The following is a 23,425-nucleotide window of genomic DNA, read 5'->3' as shown; positions in this document are numbered from 1 at the left end:
TATAATTTTTTTTCCTTCAACTACCCTAATACTGACAAAGGTCTCATGAGTTATAAATATCATCTTTCCATGCAGGAATGTAAACAGTTCAATCTTAATAAGTCTCTTATGATTTCTCTTTCCTGTTTACCTCTTCATGTTCCACTTGAGTCCTGTATTTGAAAGTCAAATTTTCTATTCAGCTCTGGTCTTTTCATCAGGAATGCTTGAAAGTCCTCTATTTCACTGAATGACCATTTTTTCCCCTGAAGGATTATACTCAGTTTTGCTGGGTAGGTGATTCTTGGTTGTAATCCTATCTCCTTTGCCCTTCAGAATATTATATTCCATGCCCTGCGGTCCTTTAATGTAGAAGCTGCTAAATCTTGTGTTATCCTGATTGTGTTTCCACAGTACTTGAATTGTTTCCTTCTGGCAGCTTGTAATATTTTCTCCTTGACCTGGGAACTCTGGAATTTGGCTATAATATTCCTAGGAGTTTTCCTTTGGGGATCTCTTTCAGGAGGAGATCTGTGGATTCTTTCAATTTCTATTTTGCCCTCTGGTTCTACTATATCAGGGCAGTTTTCCTTGATAATTTCTTGAAAGATGATGTCTAGGCTCTTTTTTTGATCATGGCTTTCAGATAGTCCAATAATTTTTAAATTCTCTCCTGGATCTATTTTCCAGGTCAGTTGTTTTTCCAATGAGATATTTTACATTGTTTTCTAATTTTTCATTCTTTTAGATTTGTTTTACAGCATCTTGATTTCTCATAAAGTCACTAGCTTCCAATTGCTCTAATTCTAATTTTTAAGGAAGTATTTTCTTCAGCAATCTTTTGGACTTTCTTTTCCATTTGGCCAATTTTTCTTTTTAGGGCATTTTCTCTCATTGGCTTTTTGGACCTCTTTTGCCATTTGGGTTAGGCTATTTTTTAAGGTGTTATTTTCTTCAGTATTTTTTTGGGTCTCCTTTAGCAAGCTGTTGACTTGTTTTTCATGATTTTCTTGCATCACTCTCATTTCTCTTTCCAGTTTTTCCTCTACTTCCCTTACTTGCTTCTCAAAATCCTTTTTGAGCTCTTCCAAGGCCTGGAGGCTTTGGATGTAGGAGCTTTGACTTTGTTGTCTTCTTCTGGTCGTATATTTTGATCTTTTTCACCAAAGTAAGATAATATAGTCTCTTTTTGCGCTGCTTGCTCATGATCTCGGCCAATTACTTGAATTTTAAACTCTTTGTTAAGGTAAGAGTCTCCTTCCAATGTGAAGAATGTACTGTCCCAAGCATCAGGGGTTTATGTAGCTGTTTTCAGAGATACTTATAGGGACCTGTAAATTTTCAATTCTTCCAAGGTGGTATGATAAGGGGTGAGGTGTTTTTACTCCTTTCCTGGCCTGTGACCACAAGTACTCCTTTCTGTCCTGTACCTGTGAGGAGTGGTTCCTCTTTACAGCCACTACAAGCTCCACCAGGCCAGCGCTCCTCCTCACCCCAGCACCGCTGCCCAGAACTGTGATTCAGATCCAAACATGGGCAAAGCAAGAGATTCCTGCCTTAGCACTGGCAAAGAGATCCCTGCAATCCCTCTCTGATCAGCCACTGGATTCCCCCTCAGTCTGTGGGCCGGAAGCTCAGGAAGCAGCTGCCCCGCCCTCCCCAGGGCCAAGCTCATGGGGAATGGAACTGAAACCCCGCCTTCCTCTCTGAGCAGACTTTTCCCACTGAGCTTCTAAGTAGTCTTTGGCATTCGTGGATTGAGGAGTCTGGAAACCTCCACAGCTGCCGGCGATTCAGTCCTCTGAGGCCTGCTCCAGATTTGCTGCGGCCTGCGCGCCCACGCCGCACTGAGCTGCTCTCCCAGTCCGGCGCGATACGCCTTTCTGATCAATCTTCCAGGTTGTCTTGGTCTGGAAATTTGTTTCACTCTGTCTTTTTGTGGGTTCTGCTGCTTCAGAATTTGTTTAGAGCCATTTTTGATGAGTATTTGGAGGGGTTTGGGGGAGAGCTCAAGCAAGCCACTGCTTTCACTCCTGTATTTCTGATTCCAAGTGCAGGACTCTATCCACCACCTGGATACCTTTAATGAGCAAAACAGCTACAGTAAACAACTATCAGGCGGTATCAGTAAATTCACATGTTCTCAGCATGATATCTCTGATCCACCACAATTCCTTTATTTACTCATAATTTGTACTGCCTTCCATCTTAGATATCCCAAGCAGTTGAGAATTACAAGTTGACATATCATGGAATTGATTTTAATATACTATTATCATCAAATGTCACTTATGTATTGAGCTCTGTGTTTTAGACGATATACCAGGCGAGTGACACATTCTGCCAGAACATGAGACAGCTAGGGGACATAGTGAATAGATGGATGGAATTGGTGTTAGGAAGGCCTTAGACACTATTTGTGTGATCCTGGGCAAGTCACTTAACCTCTGTGTGCCTCAGTTTCCTCATCTGCAAAATGAAGGAATTGGATTTGATGGCTTCTGAGATCTTTCTAGCTCTAACTCTGCAAATCTCTTAAATGCAATTTCCCAACTTATGTATTTCATAATGATAACCCCAATTCCACATTAAAATATATCTTGTATAGTAATGGTCTAAATCACCTCTCTTTAACCAACCTTGTTTATTCAGTGTCTCCACCCACACATCTTATATGCTTTGTAAACCTTTAAGTAATATACAATGTGAGTTATTTCTATTTTTTTTTTCTCTATTAGATTCTAGGCTACATGAGAGTACGAAGGCCACACCTTTTTTAAACTTTGTATCTTCCTCCACCCTAGCATAGTTTTTTTGTGGGATACAAGCTGAAAGTTAAATGATTCTTGAAATGAATTGAATTCCTACCATGTACCTTTGCTGCCTCCTAAAATGCCTTCTTTTCTTTTCAATTAATCAATAAACAAATTAAGTACCTATTAATGTGCCAGGCACTGCTGTAGGTACTGGAGACACAAATATAAAAATGAAGCGGTTCCTCATCTTCAGAAGCTTACCATTCTCTTGGTTGACACAATATGTATAGAAATAAGTAGATGAAATATATACAAAAAAGGTAAAAAATTGAATCATCTTCTGTAATTATCCAAATTCTACCCATCCTTCAAGATTTCATCTGTGATGTCTCCTCTGGACCAGAGTGATCTCTCATTGATATCTCTGAAATCCTAAAACATTTATAATCTAGACAGCTCAGACATTTATTTTATGTCCTTATATTTTTAATGTCATTTAATATGCCTGTCTTCTCTCACCAACCAGACATTTTCATTTAGTGAGTCATGAGAATATACCTTACAGCTGCAGATACAATGGCAGTCTTCAAATATTTGATGGGCTGTCATTTGGAAGAGAGAGAAAACTTGTTCTGGTGGACCCCAGAGGTCAGAATGAGGAACAACGGGTTGAAAGTTATCAAGAGGCAAATTTGTGTCATGACAAACTTCTTACCAATTAGAATTATCTAAAAGTGACATGATCTGCTTTGAGAAGTCAAGAGTTCCCCATCCCTTCAGGTTTTCAAGTGGAAACTGAAGACCAAGCACTTGTTGAAGGGGGGGCGGTGCTGTAAAAAGGCTTTTTGTCCAAGAATAGTGTGGATCAACCAGCCTCCGAGGTGACTTCCAACTCTGAAATTCTTTAATCAGTGAAACCTATTCCATTTTAAAATTATTTTTAATTTATGGAATAAAACAAACATTTCTATAACAAGTACAATAAAAAAAGATGATTGTACACAAAACTAAATCTACTACACACAGCTTGATATTTCTTTCAAATATACATCAAAATTATCACGTAAATTTCTTTTTTTTCTTCTCTTCCCCTTCCCCCTGCCCTAGAGATGGCTGCCTTTAGACACAAATAGGTATACATATGTAAAATTATTCTATACATACTTCTAGTTATCTCATAAAAATTGGCCATGAAAGGAAGAACTAATACAGAGGAAGCAGATGGGGATGAAGGACTGGTAATATTGGAACCTTACTCTCATCTGGGTTGAAGAGGTTTAGAAGTATTCCTACCTATTCCATTTTCAGACAATCAGTTGGATATTTACCATACCTTTACTATGGGCCAAGCACTGTGCTAAACACTGGGGATATAAAGAAAGGCAAAAGGAATCCCTGCCTTCAAGGAGCTCATATTCTAATGTGGGAGACAAAATCACATACACATAAGATATATACAAAATAGAAGGAAGGTAATCTCAGAGAGATGGCACTGGGAGGAGAGAAGGGAGGTTGGGGGAACCAGAAAAAGGTAGCATTTGAGCTGAATCTTCAAGGAAACCAGAGAAGCTGAGTCAGAAGTGAGGGGGGTAGAACATAGTACTATACTGCTTATAAACACTTGTCATTTGTTTTTGATTAGGAAACTATGGGGAAAGTGGAATGGATGCTTTCAAAGAGCTGGCTGCCCAGGAAGGCCTATGCATTGCTCACTCAGACAAAATCTATAGCAATTCCGGGGAGAAAAGCTTCGATCGGCTTCTGCGCAAGCTGCGAGAGAGGCTACCCAAGGCCAGAGTGGTGGTTTGTTTCTGTGAAGGAATGACAGTCAGAGGGCTCCTGAGCGCCATGAAACGTTTGGGAGTTGTAGGAGAGTTCTTACTCGTCGGCAGGTAAGTCTCCCTTTTGTGAACTCATACATGTGCTATGCATATACACCTGCCTGGTTGGATTCACAACTTCAGAAGGAGTGGAGTAAACTCTGATGAAATATATGCATTGAAAGTATGGTTCTTCTCACCTACTCACTAATGGTAACTGCAGTAAGAACAACAAAATGGCAGAGATGTAAATGACAAAGTGGTAGAACTGTTTCTAGTAAGACAGAGAAATTAGTGTTGCCTCTATATCTTAGGAAGCTATTGATATTTTTCTTAATGTAAGTGCTCATGAGTTCATACTGAAAAAGCCTGGAAAGTTGGGGTGTGTGTGTGTGTGTGTGTGTGTGTGTGTGTGTGTGTGTGTGTGTGTGTGTGTTGTGGTGGGGGTAGGAATGAAGGGTAAGGAAGAGGAGCCTGGGAAAGATTTATGCTGCAAGTTCTGACATTTGAAAACGGTGCTGTATACAGGCAAGAACAAAGCTGGACAATGGAAATGAACAAAGCAGAGAAAGCCTCTTGGCATGTTTAGGAGGTAACAGTAGTACTGTTTTCATGCCTGCTTGCAGGGGCCCAGGGGAGGAGAGAGGCTGATAAAAAGGAGGGAAATGTGTGTGTGTGTGTGTGTGTGTGTGTGTGTGTGTGTGTATTTGTATGTGGGAGTCCCTATTTTTCAATAAGGTGAAGTATGTTCCACTGGAGATGTCTGCTTTTCTCTGCATCATGTATATTTAACTAGGAACAGCTCTATGGTATTTCTCTGTTTTCGTCTGGGTTTTGGATTAGTAGCTATCTTGATTCATTTCCCCACTTTCTTTAAAAGAGAAAACAACTGCTGCTCTTACTCCTAGGAAACACCACAGAGGTGGCCTCAATTAAAACTTTTCTTCCTGTCAAATCACTATCACTAGATTTCAGTACACCAATCCCAGCCCTCTTTCATTTCTGCGGGCTGTCTTTCCATCTGGCCAATTGTACTAGAGACAAATCAGACACCAGGCTATTGAACCTGAATTCCTCTTGTAATTTAAGCTACTTCTCCCTCTTCCCTTCCAGTTGACCTTTTTTTTTGGAGCAACTGAGTTATCTGAGCTATGGGCAGTGTAGAATGTGGGTAGAGACTCAATATTATTACCCCTAGACTACCTGATTATATCCCTCAGGGACAATACTCTCAGGCAAAAGGGCAGATTTTACTATCACCCCTTGACTGACCCGCTCAGAGAAATGGACCCCAGAACTCCATGATCTAATTAAAGCTAAAGATAGCAGATTTCCACACAACCAACTATGATTCACTGTGAATTTGGGTAGGATTGGAATATTAGCAGAAGAAGTCTCATAATTTTACATATGCAGCTTCTCCAACATCCAAATAAGAAGCGCAGAAGAGAGTAGGCCTTTTAGAGGGAAACTTCATTTCGTTAATTGAGTGGAAAGGGAGTAATCAGGAGCGCCATAGTGCTGTGCTTAATGAAAACCCTTACTTTATCCATCAGGCTATATAGACAGCAGATACTCAGACCTCATCATCACTTCAACCCTGTAATATGTGTGTAGAAAGATTAGAGATACTTCTTGTTAAATGATCTTTTCTCAAGTTCAACTTTGAAAAAAACATTGGTCAACCACGCAGAAATGCTTTTCTTCAATGTATCCCAAGAGGGTCTTCATCTAACTTTTAGGAAGCTTGCACAGATATAGTAAATGTATCAGAGGAAACATAGGAACTATCTTTGGGGTATATAGATGGCTTAACAAAATATAGGTGGCCATAATAAAAATAAAATGCAGCTTTGAGTAACCTGAGCATGAATGACTAATTCCATCATCATGTTCTAGAGCACTAGACATAGTACTAATAAGTTATAAATATCTTAACATGTATCTTCCCTATTCAAGTGTGCCTATTCTCTCATATGAAAACTCCTGGAGGAAAGGACTTCTGCTTCCTATATAAGGCTCTACCCTACACTGTGATGCAGAGGCATTTAGTAGACGCTTAATAAATGCTCCTATTTTGTCTGCTTCTAAGTGTACAAGGGGTCATGCATGAGTGGTGGTGGGCTATTGTTTTCTATTTTCATTGAGGGAAACAGTGGCTAAGTGACTTGACCAGGATAACTTGGCCAGATAGTATGTGTCTAGCCTAAGCTAAGGTTAGAGAGGCTCATGACATTTTTCACTGAGGATGAGAAAAGTAAGAAATAGTTTAAACTGTGAAAAGAAATTTAGGTTAGAATCTTACAAAACCTTCTAAATAAAAGCTAATCTCTCCCTCTTCTGAATTAAAGCTAATCTCTCCCTCTTCTGAATTTCCATAACATTTTCTTTGTATTCATTGGATTGCCCTTTTACATTGTACCTTTTATTATAGTTATCTGTGTACACAATATTTTCTCACAAAGTGTTCCTCCAGTGCCAATGTAGAAATGATGTGGGGTTCTCCAAGGCTGAACTAGGTCTGACAGAGTCTACAAAACTGGAAAGGCTTAGTTTGGCTCTAGTGAAGGATTGTGTGGTGTGTCTTTTGTCTGAGAACTATTCCTACTACTACTACTACTACTACTACTACTACTAAAACAACTACCACCACCACTACCATCTAACATTTATATATAGCTTACTATGTACCAGGCACTGTACTAAACCCTTCACAATTATGATCTCATTTGATCCTCACAACAATCCTAGGAGGTAGGTGCTTTTATTATCTCCATGTTATGATTTCTTAATTTTCAGCTAGTGCCCCTGTTTGAAAAAGGTGGAAGTGAATTATGGATTATTTGTATGCCCATATAGATGCTGAATATGAGCATATTTACCACATTACACACACGTTCAGAAAGTGATTGGGATAAAGTAACACAAATGAATATAACCATTTTTCTCCTTCAGATGGAAAGCATTCCTACATTTTGAAGTAAATCCGGTTCTTGGCTCAGACTTGAATAAGGAGGTGATACACTATAGTTAAGTCTCTCTCCCTCTCTCTCTCTCTTTCCCTCTCCCTCTCTCTCTCTCTTTCCCTCTCCCTCTCTCTCTCTCTCTCTCTCTCTCCTTTCTCTCTTTTTCTCCTTCTCTCTCTCTCTGTCTCTTTTCCTGTCTGTCTCTCACTCACACATATACTTTTTATTGAATGGGCAGTGGGGATGTTGGAATCTGAATGGGTAGAAGAGCTACTTTAGTCTTTCATTCTATTATTCAGGATTTAAAAATGGGAAAGAATCCAAATTTAGTTGTCTTCAGGCCCAAAATAGGAAGACTATTTATTTTATGGCGGTTGTATATTTTCCCTGAAACATGGCATCAAGTTCATGCCTAAAAATGATTTATCACCAAGGAGCCAAACAAAAGCAGATGAGCATTTTTGTGATAGAGAATAGAATGGTCATGACTCACAGAAACACAACGTGTGTTTGTCAAATCTCAAGGGCAGAAAATGACTGAATACCTGCTGACAAAATGAACCAGACTCTTTTCCTTAAGCCACTCCTGAGCCAAAGCTGGAGTCATGAGAAGTGTTGGGAAGATGACAGTGGCAGATTTCATTTCTGGAAAAGATATTGAAGAGGGGGATGGCATAGAGAATTCTAAGGTCCTTTCCAGTTCTAAAGTGCTGTGATTATGACACTTTTAAACAGCCATATTCTCTTGATGATGTAATCTGGCTTTCAGTCATAGAAAACCAAAGTCCTCCAAGAATTAATGTTACCTACCACACAAATGCCTATGGAGAGGCACATGGTAGGTTTAAGCAGGCTACAAAACATTATGAATGAAAGATTGTGGAGAAGTGGCAATAAAGGATGTCATTGGAGAGATGTATGACCAGAAAATAAAAAAGATGAGCCTGATCAGGTAATAAGATTCAAGAACCTGATGGATATACTTCACTGGTATCCACAGAAAGTCAAGAAATCTAGAGAAAGGTACTTCATGCATTAGGCGAATCTCCTGTGAAGGATTTATAGGCCAACATGGATAAGTCGCACAGGATGAGCGTGCATGGATAAGTTTTGATATGCATTGTTAGATGGAGTGCCCTTATCTATGTAAATCACAGAAGTATTGAAGGGTGGCATTATGCACGTTAGGAAAAGGAGACCATTTGAAGAAGGATTCTTTAGTTGAAGCTAGACTGAAGAAAATCTAGGTGAACTTTGTACTGACAGCCATTTGAGCTTATGGCTCATCTACAATGGTCTCTACTACTGTAAAGGTAATTACTAACTAGTGATTTTTCAGTCTCTATTCATGATAAGTTTCTCTTCTTTTATGCTGTTATAATCTCAAATTTCATATTACATACACACGAAAGCTAAAAGCTTACATCAAAGTCAGCGTAAGGCTTGAGGATGGTAGAAAAGCTTAAGAAGATTTAGTGTGCCTTAGGTGGAGGTTATGTCTCTAAGACTGAGGCTGTATTTGAACAAATGAAACATTGGACACTTGTATTTCACCTTAGCTTATCTTTACCACCAATTTAGAGATGGCAGGACGGTACCTGATCTTTCTTTGATCCCTCACAACAGTTAGCATAATGCTTTATTCATCGAGGGGCTCAATAAATATTTCTGGGGGTGATTCATTAGACACAAACAATAGTGGCTTATGTAACATGATTCCAGGGATGTTGAGCAGGACTTTCTGCTACCAAACAATAACCAAGCTTATTCTTTCCTTTTGCATCCTTTCGTTAGGTCTTAAAAATATTCTTACATTAAATGGTCCTTTTAAAAAATGCAAATACTCTCATAAGCTTACTCTTGGGGTCATTTAGCTTCTGTCTGTCTCACTTTTCTAATCCTTAAAATGAAGATAATAATAACACTTACTTCCCAGGATTGTTGTGAGGATCAGATGAGGTAATATTCCTGTAAAAGTCCTTTGCAAATTTTGAAGCATTACATAAATGCTAGCTGTTATTATTGTTATCATCAGTATTATTTACAGCTTCTTAAACCCAGGTTTCCTGATTCTAACTGAAGGCTTTTTGCAATATACTCTGGGCCTTAGTTTCCTCATCTGTAATATAAGAGAGGTGCTCTACATGATCCCTAAAGTCCTTTTCATCATTCTGTGCTATGGGGTAAATGATTAAGTGGTTTAGGAGTTTAGAAAATTCCTTCAATATTGGATATGATGGTTGAAGAAAACAATGGAGGAAGGGTAATTTGAGCAGAACTTTGGAGTGTGTATAGAATTTAGACAGGCAAAAGAGAAAAAAAATGAGCTTCCAGACAGAAGGAAATTATCAAAAGCCATGAACTTGAGAATGATTGTACCATGTCTTGGAGACAGCTAGAGGGTTTACATTGGGGCATCATGGGGGAATTTCAGAGAGGGTGGGGTCATACTATAGAATTCTATTCCATTCCATTTAGTTCAACTAACATTTATGAAATGGGGATTGTAAACAGAGCACTGTTCTAGGTGCTGTAGTCTATACAAAATTTAAATAAGATCTGGTTTCTGCCCACATGGAGTTTAAAGTCCAGTAGGGAGGCAAGATACAAGCATAGATAATACTAATGGAAAACAATATATTATACATGAATGAGAAAGGTTCAAATTAAAGTGCTGTGTGAGGTAAGAAGGGGAAAAGTTATCATTGGAGGGTCAGCCAATTTCTGCGGGACAAAAACTGGGATCTTCTCAGACCCTCAGATATTCTCTCAGAGCTCTGGTTCTCTTTGTAGTTAATGGTAGATGAATTCAGCCTCTGAGAAAAAGGGTTTGGATTATGGTTTATTTTCTGCCTGTCTTTACAGAAATAATCTGTTTCCATCATGAGAGCCATTTTAAAGATGAAATTGTGAATTCAAGAAAAGCATTTCCCAAATACTGCTTATTAGCAATTGTGAAATTGCTCCCCACGCCATTGTATTCTAGCCCTCACCTGGATATATTCTCTGGAAACAGCCATAGGCAAACTTTTATAGGTTGCCTTCACGGGTTTGAGAAAACACAAAACAACACTAAAAGAGTCAGGTATTTAGGACCTGCAGTTTTGGCATCCTCTCTAATAATGAAGACTTTCTCCTTCCCTACCCACCAAATACAGCATACTGGTGATTGAACTTCACTCCTGTCAATGCCAGTAGGGGAATGTCATATAAGCTTGAAGCTGCGAGGGAGGCTTTGGGGTGGCAGAAACTGACTGTGTAAAAAAGATGGATGACGGGAGTTTGTGTGTGCCTTTTACTAAGGGAAAAATGGAGTACTGGAAATGGCAAAACTGTATTTACCGAAATAATTCTTTCTTTGCATGAAAGATACTGGTAGCCTTTTCAGCTTGAAGAAACTCTTTGGGATTTGGGATTCCAAAATGTAACCAGGAGAAGTTCAATAGACATGCTTATGGATGAACAAATGTGATTTGGTATTTAGCTTATACTGATAGTCTTTGGTTTAATTAGTTATTTACTGTTCTCTGCATTAGTAACAATAATAATTTGCACTGGTAAAATTTGTTACTTACATTTGTCAATTACTCTGCAGTTTTATAGAGTCTTCACATACATGATCTTTTTTGATGTTCACAAAAATCCTATCAAATGGGAAGGGAAAGTATAATTATTCTCATTTTATACATGAAGAAAGTGGGGCTCAGAAAGGATAGGTAACTCCCCTATTCTATAGTGGAGCTGGAGTCAGGAAGACTTTCATTGAAATTCTACCTCAGCCAATTATTAGCTGTATGATCCTGGACAAATCACCTTCTCTGAACATCAATTTCCTCACCTGTAAAATGGGGCTGATATAGCAGCTCCTATCTCACAAGGCTGTGAAAATCAAGTGAGATAATGTACGTAACACACTTTGCAAATCTAAAATCAAGCATCATTTTAAGCTGATCCCACCCACCTTGTTTCTCTCTCTCAGTTTCAGCTATGGACAGCTCCGGTGACCACTGGCATTCCCTTTCTGAATGACAGTTGAGAAATGTACTACTCTTTCTCCTCTGCCCTACAATTTCTCTTGTAACTTAGAGTTGTGATCACATGACCACATGAAGTAATTTTCTAGGCACATCTTCCTGAATTGAAATGCAGTCAGTAGCTTTCGCTTAACAAGGATACCCCCAACCTCTATCTTACTATCTCCTTTCTACTCATTTGATCACCAACCTAGTTTGGATCCTCATTGCTTCCTGTCTAGACTATGGCAGTAAACTCCTAACTGGACTTCCTGCCTCAACTGTATCTCTTTTACATTCTATTATCCACATAGCTGCCAAAGTGATGCTTCTAAAGCAAAAATGTGACCATGTCACTCCTGTGCTCAAGAAACTCTAATGGCTTGTTATTACTTTCAGAGCAAAGCACAAATTTAGCTGACTTTTAAAGCTTGTCACAGTATGACTTCAGACTACCTTTCAAGTCTTATTATATAGTCTCTCCTTTCATATATTCTATATTCTAGCCAAACCAGACCACCTGCTATTGTGTATACACAGCATTTCAACTCTCAATATTTGAACATTTCTAAAGGCTGAACCCCAAGCCAGGAATATCCTCCCCTCTGTCCCCATCTCCGTCTCCAAGAATAGCTAGCTTGCTTCTAGGTCCTGCTGAAGTGCGCAGGGCCTTTCTCGATCTCACACACTTGTTCTGGCTTTCTCCAGCCTATTGTTGTAGTTGTTCAGTTGTTTCAGTCATGTCTGACTCTTCATGACCCCGTTTGGGTTTTCTTGGCAAAGACGCTGGAGTGGTTTGCCTTTTTCTTCTCCAGCTCATTTTACAGATGAAGAAACTGAGGTAAACAGGGTTAAGTGATTTGCTAGGGTCATACTGCTAGTAAGTGTCTAAGGCTAGATTTGAACTCACGAAGATGAATCTTCCTGACTCCAGGTCTGGCACTCTACCTATTGTGCCATTAATTTTGTGCACATTTTCTATTCGCTTTTTTTGTCTCCACATTATATTCCTTCTCAGGAAGACTTCTTGAGGGTAAGGATTGTTTTTTTTTTCTTTTGTCTTTTTAGTTCCTTACATAGGACACTAACAAATGCTTGTTAATTGAATGAATAATCAAGGTCTCAAAAATTTTGCCATAGCATCATAGCCTCATACATTTAAATCTGGAAGGGACCTTAAAGATTATCTCATTTTACAGATGAGGAAACTAAGGCACAGAAGGGGGTATTGACCAAGGTCACACAGCTAATAAATCAGAAGCAGTATTCAAACCCACATTCACTCAGGTTCTACTACACAATACTACCAAAAATGCTAATGTGATCTGAAGTTAAACATAACATTTTAGGAAGGACATGGAACTGAAACCCACGTTCTCTGACTTCAAATATTTTGCTCCTTCCACCACACCATGTAAATAGAATAAAATTTTGTGAGTATGTGCTTTATTCTTTACTGTTGTGAATATTAGCTAAAGTCTGGTCTCGAGCCATGAATGAGTATATTTTCAGATATATAAATTGGGGTGTGTTTGGGGTGGGACAGGAAAGGTAAATCTGGTACCAGAAAAATAGCATTGGGCAGTAAGGGCCTACAGTGGCATTAATTTCCTAGGAAAAGAAATAGTTCTTGTACTGTAGGATACGATGAATGGTAGATACATGCTATCAAAGCCTCTGTGCTTTTTCTGGCCGACATCTAAGAAAAGCCATAGCAAAGCTTGTCTAGAGGAATATAGCTGTCCTTATATAAATGACCAGATTTATTGCAGACTAGGACTTTACTGAGTCCTTGAAATTAGGAACACTTTATACTTTCAGGAGGCTGTTTGACCTAATAAATTTTGACTCATGTTAGTAGTTATTTTTTAATTGTATTTTTAATTTATAGAGTAAAACAAACATTTCCATAACATAGTACAATAAAAAGATTGTACACGAAACTGCAAATCTACTATGTACAACTTGCTATTTCTTTCAAATATACAACAGAATTATCATGTAATTGTAATTTTTTCCCCTTTTTTTTCTTTCCTCCCCCACTGCCCTGCCCTAGAGATGGCTACCATTAGACACAAATAGGTATATATGTAAAATTATTCTGTACATACTTCTATTTATCAGTTCCTTCTCTGGATGCAAATAGCTTCTTTCTTTGTATGTCCTTTGTAGTTAATTTGGGTATTTATAATAGATAAAATAACTTATTCACTCAAAGTTGTTCTTGAGACAATATTGCTATTACCACATACAATGTTCTCTTGGTTCAGCTCATTTTGATCTTCATTATTTTGTGCAAGTCTTCCCATGTTTTTCTAAAATTGTTGGGCTCATCATTTCTTATAGCACAGTAGTATTACATTACAATCATATGCCACGGCTTTTTCAGCAATTCCCCAGTTGATGGGCAGCCCTGTAGTAGTTATTGTTTACAAAAAAAATGTTAAGAAAAAATATAATCACAGATCTTTAGACTTAAAAAGGAGTTGAGAGGCCATATAGTCCAATCTGTGTGCAAAAAATACCCTCTACAACATCTCCAACAAGTTAACTACTCCTCACTTGAAGACCTCCTATAAGAGGAAACCCATTACCTGTTGATGCATTTTTGAAATTTTTTACATTTTTTCAATTTTTCAATTAAAAACTTTTTATTTTAAATTTTTAAATTTATTTTACTCTGAACTTAAGATATAAAACAAACATTTCCATAACATAGTAGAATAGAAAAAGAGATGATTCTGCTTAAAACTGCAAATCTGTTATGTACAACTTTCTATTCCTTTTCAGTTCTTCTCCCCTCTTTTTGTTCTTCCCTGCCCCCTACCGTAGAGATGGCTACTATTAGATGTAAATGTGTGTATGCTAATATATACATATGTATGTAAAACCCTTCTATACATACTTCTGTTTATCAGTTCTGTCTCTGAATGCAGATAGAATCTTCCTTCACAGGCCCTTTGTAGTTAATCTGAGTATTTATAACTTTACCGTATACAACATTCTCTTGGTTCTGCTCATTTCACTCTTCATTATTTTGTGCAAATCTATCCAAGTTTTTCTAAGATCGTCGAATATCCTGATCTATATCTTGCCATTGGACCCAGATGACTCTGGAGGAGAAAATAACTTTGAATTTGGATTTAGATTTGGCATTGGACTTTGCACAGCCCTCCCTCATTTAAATCGAATTCACTTGTGAGTCATGGCATCTCCACCTAGCTGCCCCACCACATTTGTATTTTTGGCAATGACAGAGAACAAAACCTGGGTGGACCCGGGCTGGAGTTCTCAATCTGACACTGGCCATTTATGTGAATGTGGGCAAACCATTTAATTTCTATGAAACTTAAGCTCTCATTTGTGAAATGGTGATAATCATACCTACACTATTTACCTTAAAGGGATGTTGTAAGGATCAATGAGACAAAATAATATATGTGAAGCATTTTGTAGCACTTGAATCCCTTTGTAATCTTAGGTATTATTATCAGCTGCTGTAGTGCATTACTGAATCACATTGATCTTATATTCCACTAAAACTCCCAGAAAAATTTCAGATTCCTATCTAACCATCCTTCTCCCATCTCGTATTTATGATGTTGAATTTCTGAATACAAGAATATATACTTTTCTTGATTAAATATTGCATTAGCCCAGTCCATTGGGATATTTTAGAATCCTAACTCTATTATCCAGCTAGCCCTCTCAGATTTGGGGTTTCTGAAAATTTGTTAATTCCATTGATTAAGCTTGCCAATCCTATGAAATCTAAAAATGATCCACTCTGCATGAAAGACCAACAAAATAGACTTTTAAAGTATCATCTAATCTCTTTAAAACCTTGTGCAATTCTTAATATGCACCCCAAGTTCCAGGATAATAAATGAGATATTATCGAGGGATATGTAAGTAGTGTATCCTACCAGTAGATACCCCTATAATACTTGACAATTCCATTTCCACATCTACCCCTTTATCTTCACTCACATTGCTTATCCTTAGTTCAGTCTTACTTCATCTCTCACTGTAGTGATAACCTCTTATTTGGTCCTTCAATTCCAGTCTCCCCCCTCTCCAATCACATTCTCTACACAGTTACTAAATTGATATGCATGAAACAGAAATCTGATTACACCATTACTCTAATAAAAATTATTTAGTGGCTCCCTGTTGTTTTTAGGATAAAATAAAAAATCTTCAACCTGATATTTTCACAGTCTTGCTCCCTGCTTTTTTTCCCAGTCTTATTTCATATTATTCCTCTTTTCTAGTCACACTGGAACCTTCTAGCTGTTCCCCATCAATAACATTCTATCTCCCGACTCTGCACCTTTGTACAGGTGTCTCCTCATATCTGGAATGTATCTTTCTCTTCACAAATGCCTCTTAGAATTCTCAGTGCAGGTGCAGCCTCCTATGTGAGACTTTTCCTGATGACCATGGTTTTCAATGCTTTCCTCCTCTAGAAATTACTTTTGATCATTTTGCATATAATTTGCATTTGCATTTCACATGTATCCCCCAAGTAGAATGTTAACTACTCAAGGGCAGGCATCCTCTTTTTTTTCATTCTTGTGCCTTTGTTCCTACTAAGTCTTGCACATCGTTGTTGTGCAGTTGTTTTTCAGTCATGTCTGACTCTTCATGACCCCATTTGGGGTTTTCTTGGCAAAGATATTGGAGTGGTTTGCCATTTCCTTCTTCAGCTCATTTTGCAGATGAGGAAACTGAGGCAAACAAGGTTAAGTGACTTGCTCAGGGTCACACAGCTAGTAAGTATCTGAGGCCAGATTAGACCTCATGAAGATGAGTCTTCCTGGTTCCAGGCCCAGTATTCTAGCCACTGTATCACCTAGTTGTTCTGTCTTGCACGTAGTAGGCACTTAATAAATGTTTGTTGAATTGAATTTACTTCTTTAGTACTTCTCCTTTGTTAGAGATGTCTTTTCCCCTTTAAGTGCTAGAATGCCAAGTACGTAGGTGGTAAACATGCTTATTGGTGTTTCTGACATTTTCAGTCCAATTTTCCAACCTTCAAGGAGGAGTCATATTGTTGTAAGTCTACAATGGGTAACTCTCCATGAGTTTTTACAGTGCTGAATATAAAGTCATTAGCCCTTGGACAGGAAATGACTGCTTCTCTCCTTAGTCTCTTTCCTTTCTCTTCCCAAAGATCACTGAAAGGCCTCCTTGGAGGTTCAGAAATTCTCTTTGGGAGGTAGTAACAGACCCTAAACACACATTATGTCACATGCTAGCAGTCACTGAGATGGCTGTTATTGCTTAGTTGTTCAGATCCCACCTGGGGTTTTCTTGGCAAAAATACTGGCGTACTTTGCCGCTTCTTTCTCTAGCAGATTAAGGCAGAGGTGAAGTGACTTGCCTAGGGTCACACAGAGAATGTCTGAGACAGGATTTGAACTGAGGTCTTCCTGACTCTAGACCCAGATCTAGTTACTGGATTACTACATTTAAATAAGTGGGATATGTGGGTGAAATGAGTGACAAAGGCCAGGAAATTCTCTGGATCTAGGTCATTGATTATGCCCCCTGAAGCACCTACCTGTCTAGTTGGTCCCTACACACCTCCACCTTCAGTCCCAGAGGTGGCAGCCTCTCAGCTCAGGCAGTAGTCAGGATCAGTGGCAAAGTAGAATATATTCTTGGAGCCAGTCATAGCATCATAGAGGTAGAGGTGCATTACAGGGGTGTGTGTATCCAACCAAACAGAAGACACCCATGGTCACTAGATTAGGAGAGCAAGGCATAGGAAGAAAGACTGGGAGGAATTTGTCTGTAAGAATAATTGAGGCAGATCTAAAATCCTTAGAGTTCCCAGAAGCTCCTTAAAATGTCACAGAGGTTGAGGCTTTTTGTTGCTCTTAGAGTGCAGCCACAGCCAGGGAGGAGTGGCTAGGCCTAGAAATCATCTTTGCTTCTCTTATTCCCTTCTGAGTACGACAGTAGTCTACACCCAAAGATGTAGGCGTCCATCAGATCCCTTATGGCATCCGATAATTCCCTTCCTATGGATTTGTCAGGACCGTGATGTTCTGATTTTTCAGATCAGAAAGTTTTCCTTAAAGACAAATAACTTTCTCAGAATTTACAAAGGAACTTGATGTTGAGAGTGAGACTTTGGATTAGCTCATTAGTCTGAACCACTTCCCTTAAAATCAGTTACCCATGGATACTGGAAGACAAAGTCTGTGTGGTTGCCTTAAAAGCTAAATTAAATGTTATAGTGCTCTATATTTTTCCAGGAAAAACTGTGGCTATGTCTCCTTGATGCCAAAACCACCAGCTGTTTTAAAAATTTAAGGAAACAAGTGGCTAGTTAAGTGTAAAAAAAAATCAGGCAAGTTATTTTTATTCATTGATCTGTGAAGAGGTACTTAATATTATGTCTCCACCAACTCGTTATCATCTAGCTGACTGGAATATTTGGAATGAAGATATAAAATGTCTCCCTTCCCTTGAGTAAGCACGTGTATATAACAAACACACATATATACAAACACATACACACATGTACATACACACGTACCACACTAGAAACAGGTCCTGTCAAAATAGGTCTCAGGAAAGAGGGACAGCAGTGGTTCACGTGTCTGGGAAGACATGTTGTTTGGCTTTCTGTTGTTTCATAATTGGGTCTTCTTGACCTGAAACCGGCCTATCTCTTAAGAAAGAGTAGCACCTTAGCACCCTCAAAATGGAGCCAATGATCACTAAATATGATATCGAGTTGAAATGTGGAAAATACAAGTTTGCCTTCAGTTCTAAGGGTGGACCTAGGAGGAGGTTATCAAGACTTCAGCAAGGGCAAAAATAATTCTTGTGAGTCTTTTCCATGTGACCTGTCTAAATCAGAAGTAATGCAAAGGCCTGCTCATTCCTTTGTGCTCTCTCAGTCTCCCCCTCCCCGTCTTGGTCTCTCTCTGTCTCTCTTCACCTCACTCCCAACATGACCGCTCAGGATAGAATCTTGATCTTCTCTTCTCTTTTCTTCTTCTTGTCCTTCCTACTTTTCCTCCTCAGAGTCTCATGCTTTGGGTTTGGAGTTGATAAGCCTTGTGGCCTCAAGTCAAGGAATGCCTAAGAGAGGGACAGATTTTAATCTAACTTCATCCTCTTTGCAGGAACGCTTATATGTCTGCATCTATAAGGTTATTGTGAAAATTTGTATTTGTAATTCATTGAAGTCTCTTTTTTTCATATAAAATTACATATTTAGAACATGCTAGACAGTTCCACAGAAGTCCATAAGCTTTCTAGTTCTCATTAAACAACTCCATCTTCTTTTAGGAGAGCTGTGTCTGTTTTATGGCATGAGATTTTGTCCCTTATATTGCTCTATTGGTACAAAGCTCAGGAACCTGAGAATTATTGACTAAGGAAGAGAACAAAATAAGCTCCCAAATCTTTCCTGGAGCAATGTTCCCAACAGATCAGTCAGTCCTCTAAGAACAGTCAATTTGGCACTCCAATGAATAGCCCCACATTGACACCACAACCTATATTTTTTTCCCCTTGATCTCAAAGCCCTCATTATTTGACCTTGAACCTGGATGTCATTCTGTAGATGGAGCAGCAAGAAAGGAAGTACATGGGTGTTAGGCCCTCTGGGTTTGATCATTAGATGACTGATTTTACAATGCTGACATGGTACTACACCATAGTCTGATGTTTAATCCTGTGGTGAATTTCCCTGACGGCTCACAGCACATTAAATTAGTAGGATGAGTCATTTTTTTTTTCTATTTGAAAACTCTTAGACTCATTTTATTCTCCTTTGGTGCTCCATGTTCTAAAAACACTTTGGATAAGTCTACTTACATCTTCTTTCCCACAGGATCTGCATTAAATGTTTGTTGTTGCTGTATTTATGTCTCTCAGTTTCTAGAGGGTTTGCATTCTATATTTTCCATATGCCTTATCTCTCTAAGGTCCTTGCATTCAATTTCTGATTCTTCATGTGATTTTTAAGTCTAATTCTAATAATTTTGGATGGGCCTAACTTGGTAAATTATTGAGTAAAAGCCAAAGCAAATTAGCTTTTTTCTTCCTTCTCAGTTTCCATTATTCAAGAGAAATCTTTTTTTTTTTTCTCTCTTCTGGTCTTGTCTGAAATCTGCTCAGAAACTGTCATTGGATGTGTTTTTGCATTTATTGGCTTGGTTGTCTCTCGTCTCAGGCTTAAGTAACATAGTTCAGAGCCAAGGTGTGACTAAGAAAAATGGCTGCAAAAAATAAGTTCATGTCTATACAGTGAGTCTGCTTTCTGTAAATCCTACTTACTGAGGGTTTCCTTTTTTATTTGTGACCAGTAGGCACAGTGACTCATTCTTTTGTCACTTGGTAAAGCAGAGATCTGGTTATGTTACTCTCCTGCTCAAGAATCTGCAGTGGCCCCCTATTTCTCCCAGGATAAAATACAATCTCCACTGTTTGGCATTTAAAGCTCTTCACAGTCTGGCTTCAGCCTCTATTTCAAAGCTTGTTAAATGTAACTCTCCTTGACACACTTTTTCCTCCAGTCAGATTGGCCTTACTTGCCATTTCTTGTATAGGACATTCCATTTCACAGAGAAACTGTGCCTTCCTATGGGTTGTCTTCAGTGCCTGGAATGACTTCCCTCCTCACTTCTGTCTCTTAGAATCTTTATTGTCCTTTCAAGCTGCATTCAAGAGCCATCTCCTTATCAGGGCCTTTTCTGATCCCACCCCAATCGCTGGTGCTTCTCTATCTCCTATACTACTTCGTATTTGTACTTGCTTAAAAATTTTAAAAAAATATTTACTTGGTGTGTACAAGTTGTTTTTTCCCCAGTAGAACTTAAGTTTCCAAAAGTCAAGGAGTATTTTGCTTTCATTTCTATAGCACTTTGCTCAGTGTCTGGCACATGGAAGAGAATCACAGGCTGAGAACTAGAAGTGACCTTAGCAGTTAATCACCCCTTTCATTTTGCAGAGGAAGAGACAGAAACTTGGAGAAATGCAGTGACTTATCCAAAGTCACACAGGTGATTCAGTAAGTGGTCAAACTGGCATTTCAACCCAGACTCCCTGACTCTAAACCCTATAGGTTTGGTTTTCTGTTTTTTTTTTGTTTTTTTAGGCAATTGGGGTTAAGTGACTTGCCTAGGGTCACACAGCTAGTAAGTGTCAAGTGTTTGGTCTGAGGCTGGATTTGAACTCAGGTCCTCCTGACTTCAGGGCTGGTGCTCTATCCACTGCAACCTTATAGATTTTTAATAAATACATGTAAAGCTGAATTTAACAATCAACCAAATAATTACCAGGCTCATTCACATTTTTTGAAAATGCACATGTAGGTCTCCAGCTTTCTTGTGTTTGGGTAAGAAATCAAAGTACAACTAATATCTCTGTGTCTAAGGCATCTCTATCACCCTACACAATGCTGTACTTTCATTTAGCATATTTTTCTATTCATATTTTCAAAGGATTTCACAGTTATTTTGTCTAGCTAGGGTAGCTTTATCTTTGACATATGTAAACTGAAAGGCAAGGAAGTTCTTGAACTCAAACCTTCTAGGCTTTCTGATCCTTTTACAACTAGCCAGTGAGTCATTTTCTCTTTCCAGAAATGACCTATCATTTAAATTTTCTACAATCTCTATATTTTTGTCTGAATTATACCGAATTTACCAAGATATTCTCTTTTTACTTTTGTAAGCAAGCAAGGGTTGACTCAAATCAATCACTGTGGATTGTTTTAGGCTGCTGCTGAAGCGGCTGCTGTTGTTTTAAAAGCAGGCACCTCATTTTCCAGCTGAGTTTTAATTTATTTCCATTGGTGAGAGATGAAGCAGAAACATTCTAGTTGATTCTCAGGTTGTGGATAATGCTTTTAGGATTATCCATTTTAAGAGCAGAAGGAAAACATGCCATTTTCTTTCATGTACAGAGCTAATCTTATCTTGGATTCTTAAGAGTGAATAAATACAAAATATAGGAACAACTAAGTGATATTTATTGACAGAGTTCCTTTCCTGACACCCTATTTTAAGACCTAAAATTCATTTTTTTCTGTTCCAGAGGTTTCTGGGACCCTTTATCAGTTTTATTTTTTGACAGAAAAATAGTACTATGGCATCAGGATATCATGAACTTAGGCTGCACTGAAGTTGCTTTTTTCTTGTAAATGATATTTATTGGGTTTTCAAGGTTCAGTATTTTCCTCTTATCATTCAGCTGGTCTTTTAAATACTGCCTTTCAGTTTTATAAAGAACCAATAAAACATATCTGCCAGGAGATGGGAGCTGAAGCAAATTTCACTCTTGAACACTTAAATGGCTATATTTGAAACTAAAATCAGTTCTTGGTACTAAAGATCATCCTGAGTTAATGACAATACTGATGGGAACACATCATTTCCCCATCAGATCTGTAGGCATGTGAAATTTACAGGTAATAGCAAAACATCTGCTGATGGGCACCTAAGCTAAGCAATGAATAACACAGTTCTCATTGCCTATTAACTAAGGCTAATTTATAATGAACACCTAGTGTACACAAATAGATCTGTCATGCACATGGATAGCAAATGCATTTTGGCAAGAGATTACAGTGAATAGAGAATCAGTTCAGGAAGAGAAGAGGGAACTTTAAATGTTCACACAAAACTTGTCACTTGTTAAAAAGAAAAAAAAGGAAAGAAAAAAAATTCCCTCCAAAGAATCACAGGGAGAAATGAAGTGTTTGCACCACTGAATAACAAATTCTTCACAGTAACTGATTCTCTAACAAAATTGTGTCTCTTTTCATTGTCACAACATTTGAGCAATATTATAGATCAAAAGCAAACTCGCCATATAGGAGAAAGTGGGAGACAATAGAAAGGTGTTTATGCTTCCCTGTTATCAGCATACACCTGTAGGATTCTCTTAGCAAGAAAATTGAAGTACAAAGGCCAAATCAAAATATCATTTTAGCCTGCAGTTTAAGTTTTCCTTACCTACTGCACTGCTTACTTTCTAGAGCCAATATTAACTAGCAGCTATGACCAATGAGGTCTCTGGAGAGCTGTAATGAGGACAGGATGGTCAATCTTTGTCCTAGCCTACCAGCCTTTTTTTTGGGAGGGGGGAAGAAGTGGTTCAGAAATCTTGATCCATTAGCCTCATTGCCACAGGATGCCTGTCCTAAGTCCTCTCAAGGGGCTTGGAATGTGGTGGGCACTGAGGAAAGGTAAGGAAGGGAGCAGGGTTGTGTATCTGGCAGAAGACAAGGTGTATATGGTAGTGGGGATGGACCAACCCCTCTCCTCATGGGACTGCATTAAAGATTAAACTGTCCTCCACTCATGCTTCTGTGTCTTCTTCTGCCATCATGCTGTGAATGACTGCCACCTTTTCCTAACTTTCCTCTGTAACACTGAGCACCCCTTTCCCTCTCCAACTATTTTTTTCCTTTGGTAGAAAAAAATCTCTAGTCATATCACTTCTGGGTTCATCTTTTCTCCCTTCCTTTCCTTACCCTCTGGGAGAACTGCTAAGAAGTAATAAATGACCTAAGCCTAGTGGCAGAGCTGTGTGACCCTGGGCAAGTCACTTAACCTCTGTTTGCCTTAATCCACTGGAGAAGGAAATGGCAAATCACTCTGGTATCTGTGCTAAGAAAACCCATTGGACAGTATTGGTGTGCTATGGTCCATGGGGTCATGAGAAATTGGACATGACTGAACAACTGAAAAACAACTGCATTTTCAGAGGAGAAGAGGAACAAAAGGAAGCATCTTGGCAACTGGTAATCCACAATCCACCATAAGTCAAAGCTGGCTTTAAACCAAAAGCAGAAACAAAAGAGACATGATTAAGGAAAAGACTGAGCAGATACCTCTTGCAAAAGAAGGGGGAAAAAG

The 23,425-nt window shown here is 38.6% G+C and overlaps 1 protein-coding gene across 1 annotated transcript in view; it reads left to right on the top strand.

Annotated features, from left to right (window-relative positions):
* GRM1 (glutamate metabotropic receptor 1) overlaps positions 1-23,425 on the top strand; it is a 416,528-nt gene that overhangs the window by 109,806 nt on the left and 283,297 nt on the right. The window contains 1 exon segment of the mRNA XM_020986558.2: positions 4,378-4,627. Within this exon segment, the coding sequence (XP_020842217.1) occupies positions 4,378-4,627 (250 nt within the window).

This window comes from Phascolarctos cinereus, unplaced genomic scaffold (genome assembly GCF_003287225.1).
Source record: "Phascolarctos cinereus isolate Bilbo 61053 unplaced genomic scaffold, phaCin_HiC Scaffold_5;HRSCAF=322, whole genome shotgun sequence".
NCBI lineage: Eukaryota > Metazoa > Chordata > Mammalia > Diprotodontia > Phascolarctidae > Phascolarctos > Phascolarctos cinereus.
Note: the sequence above shows the minus strand (reverse complement) of the source record. Positions and strands in the feature narration are given on the sequence as shown.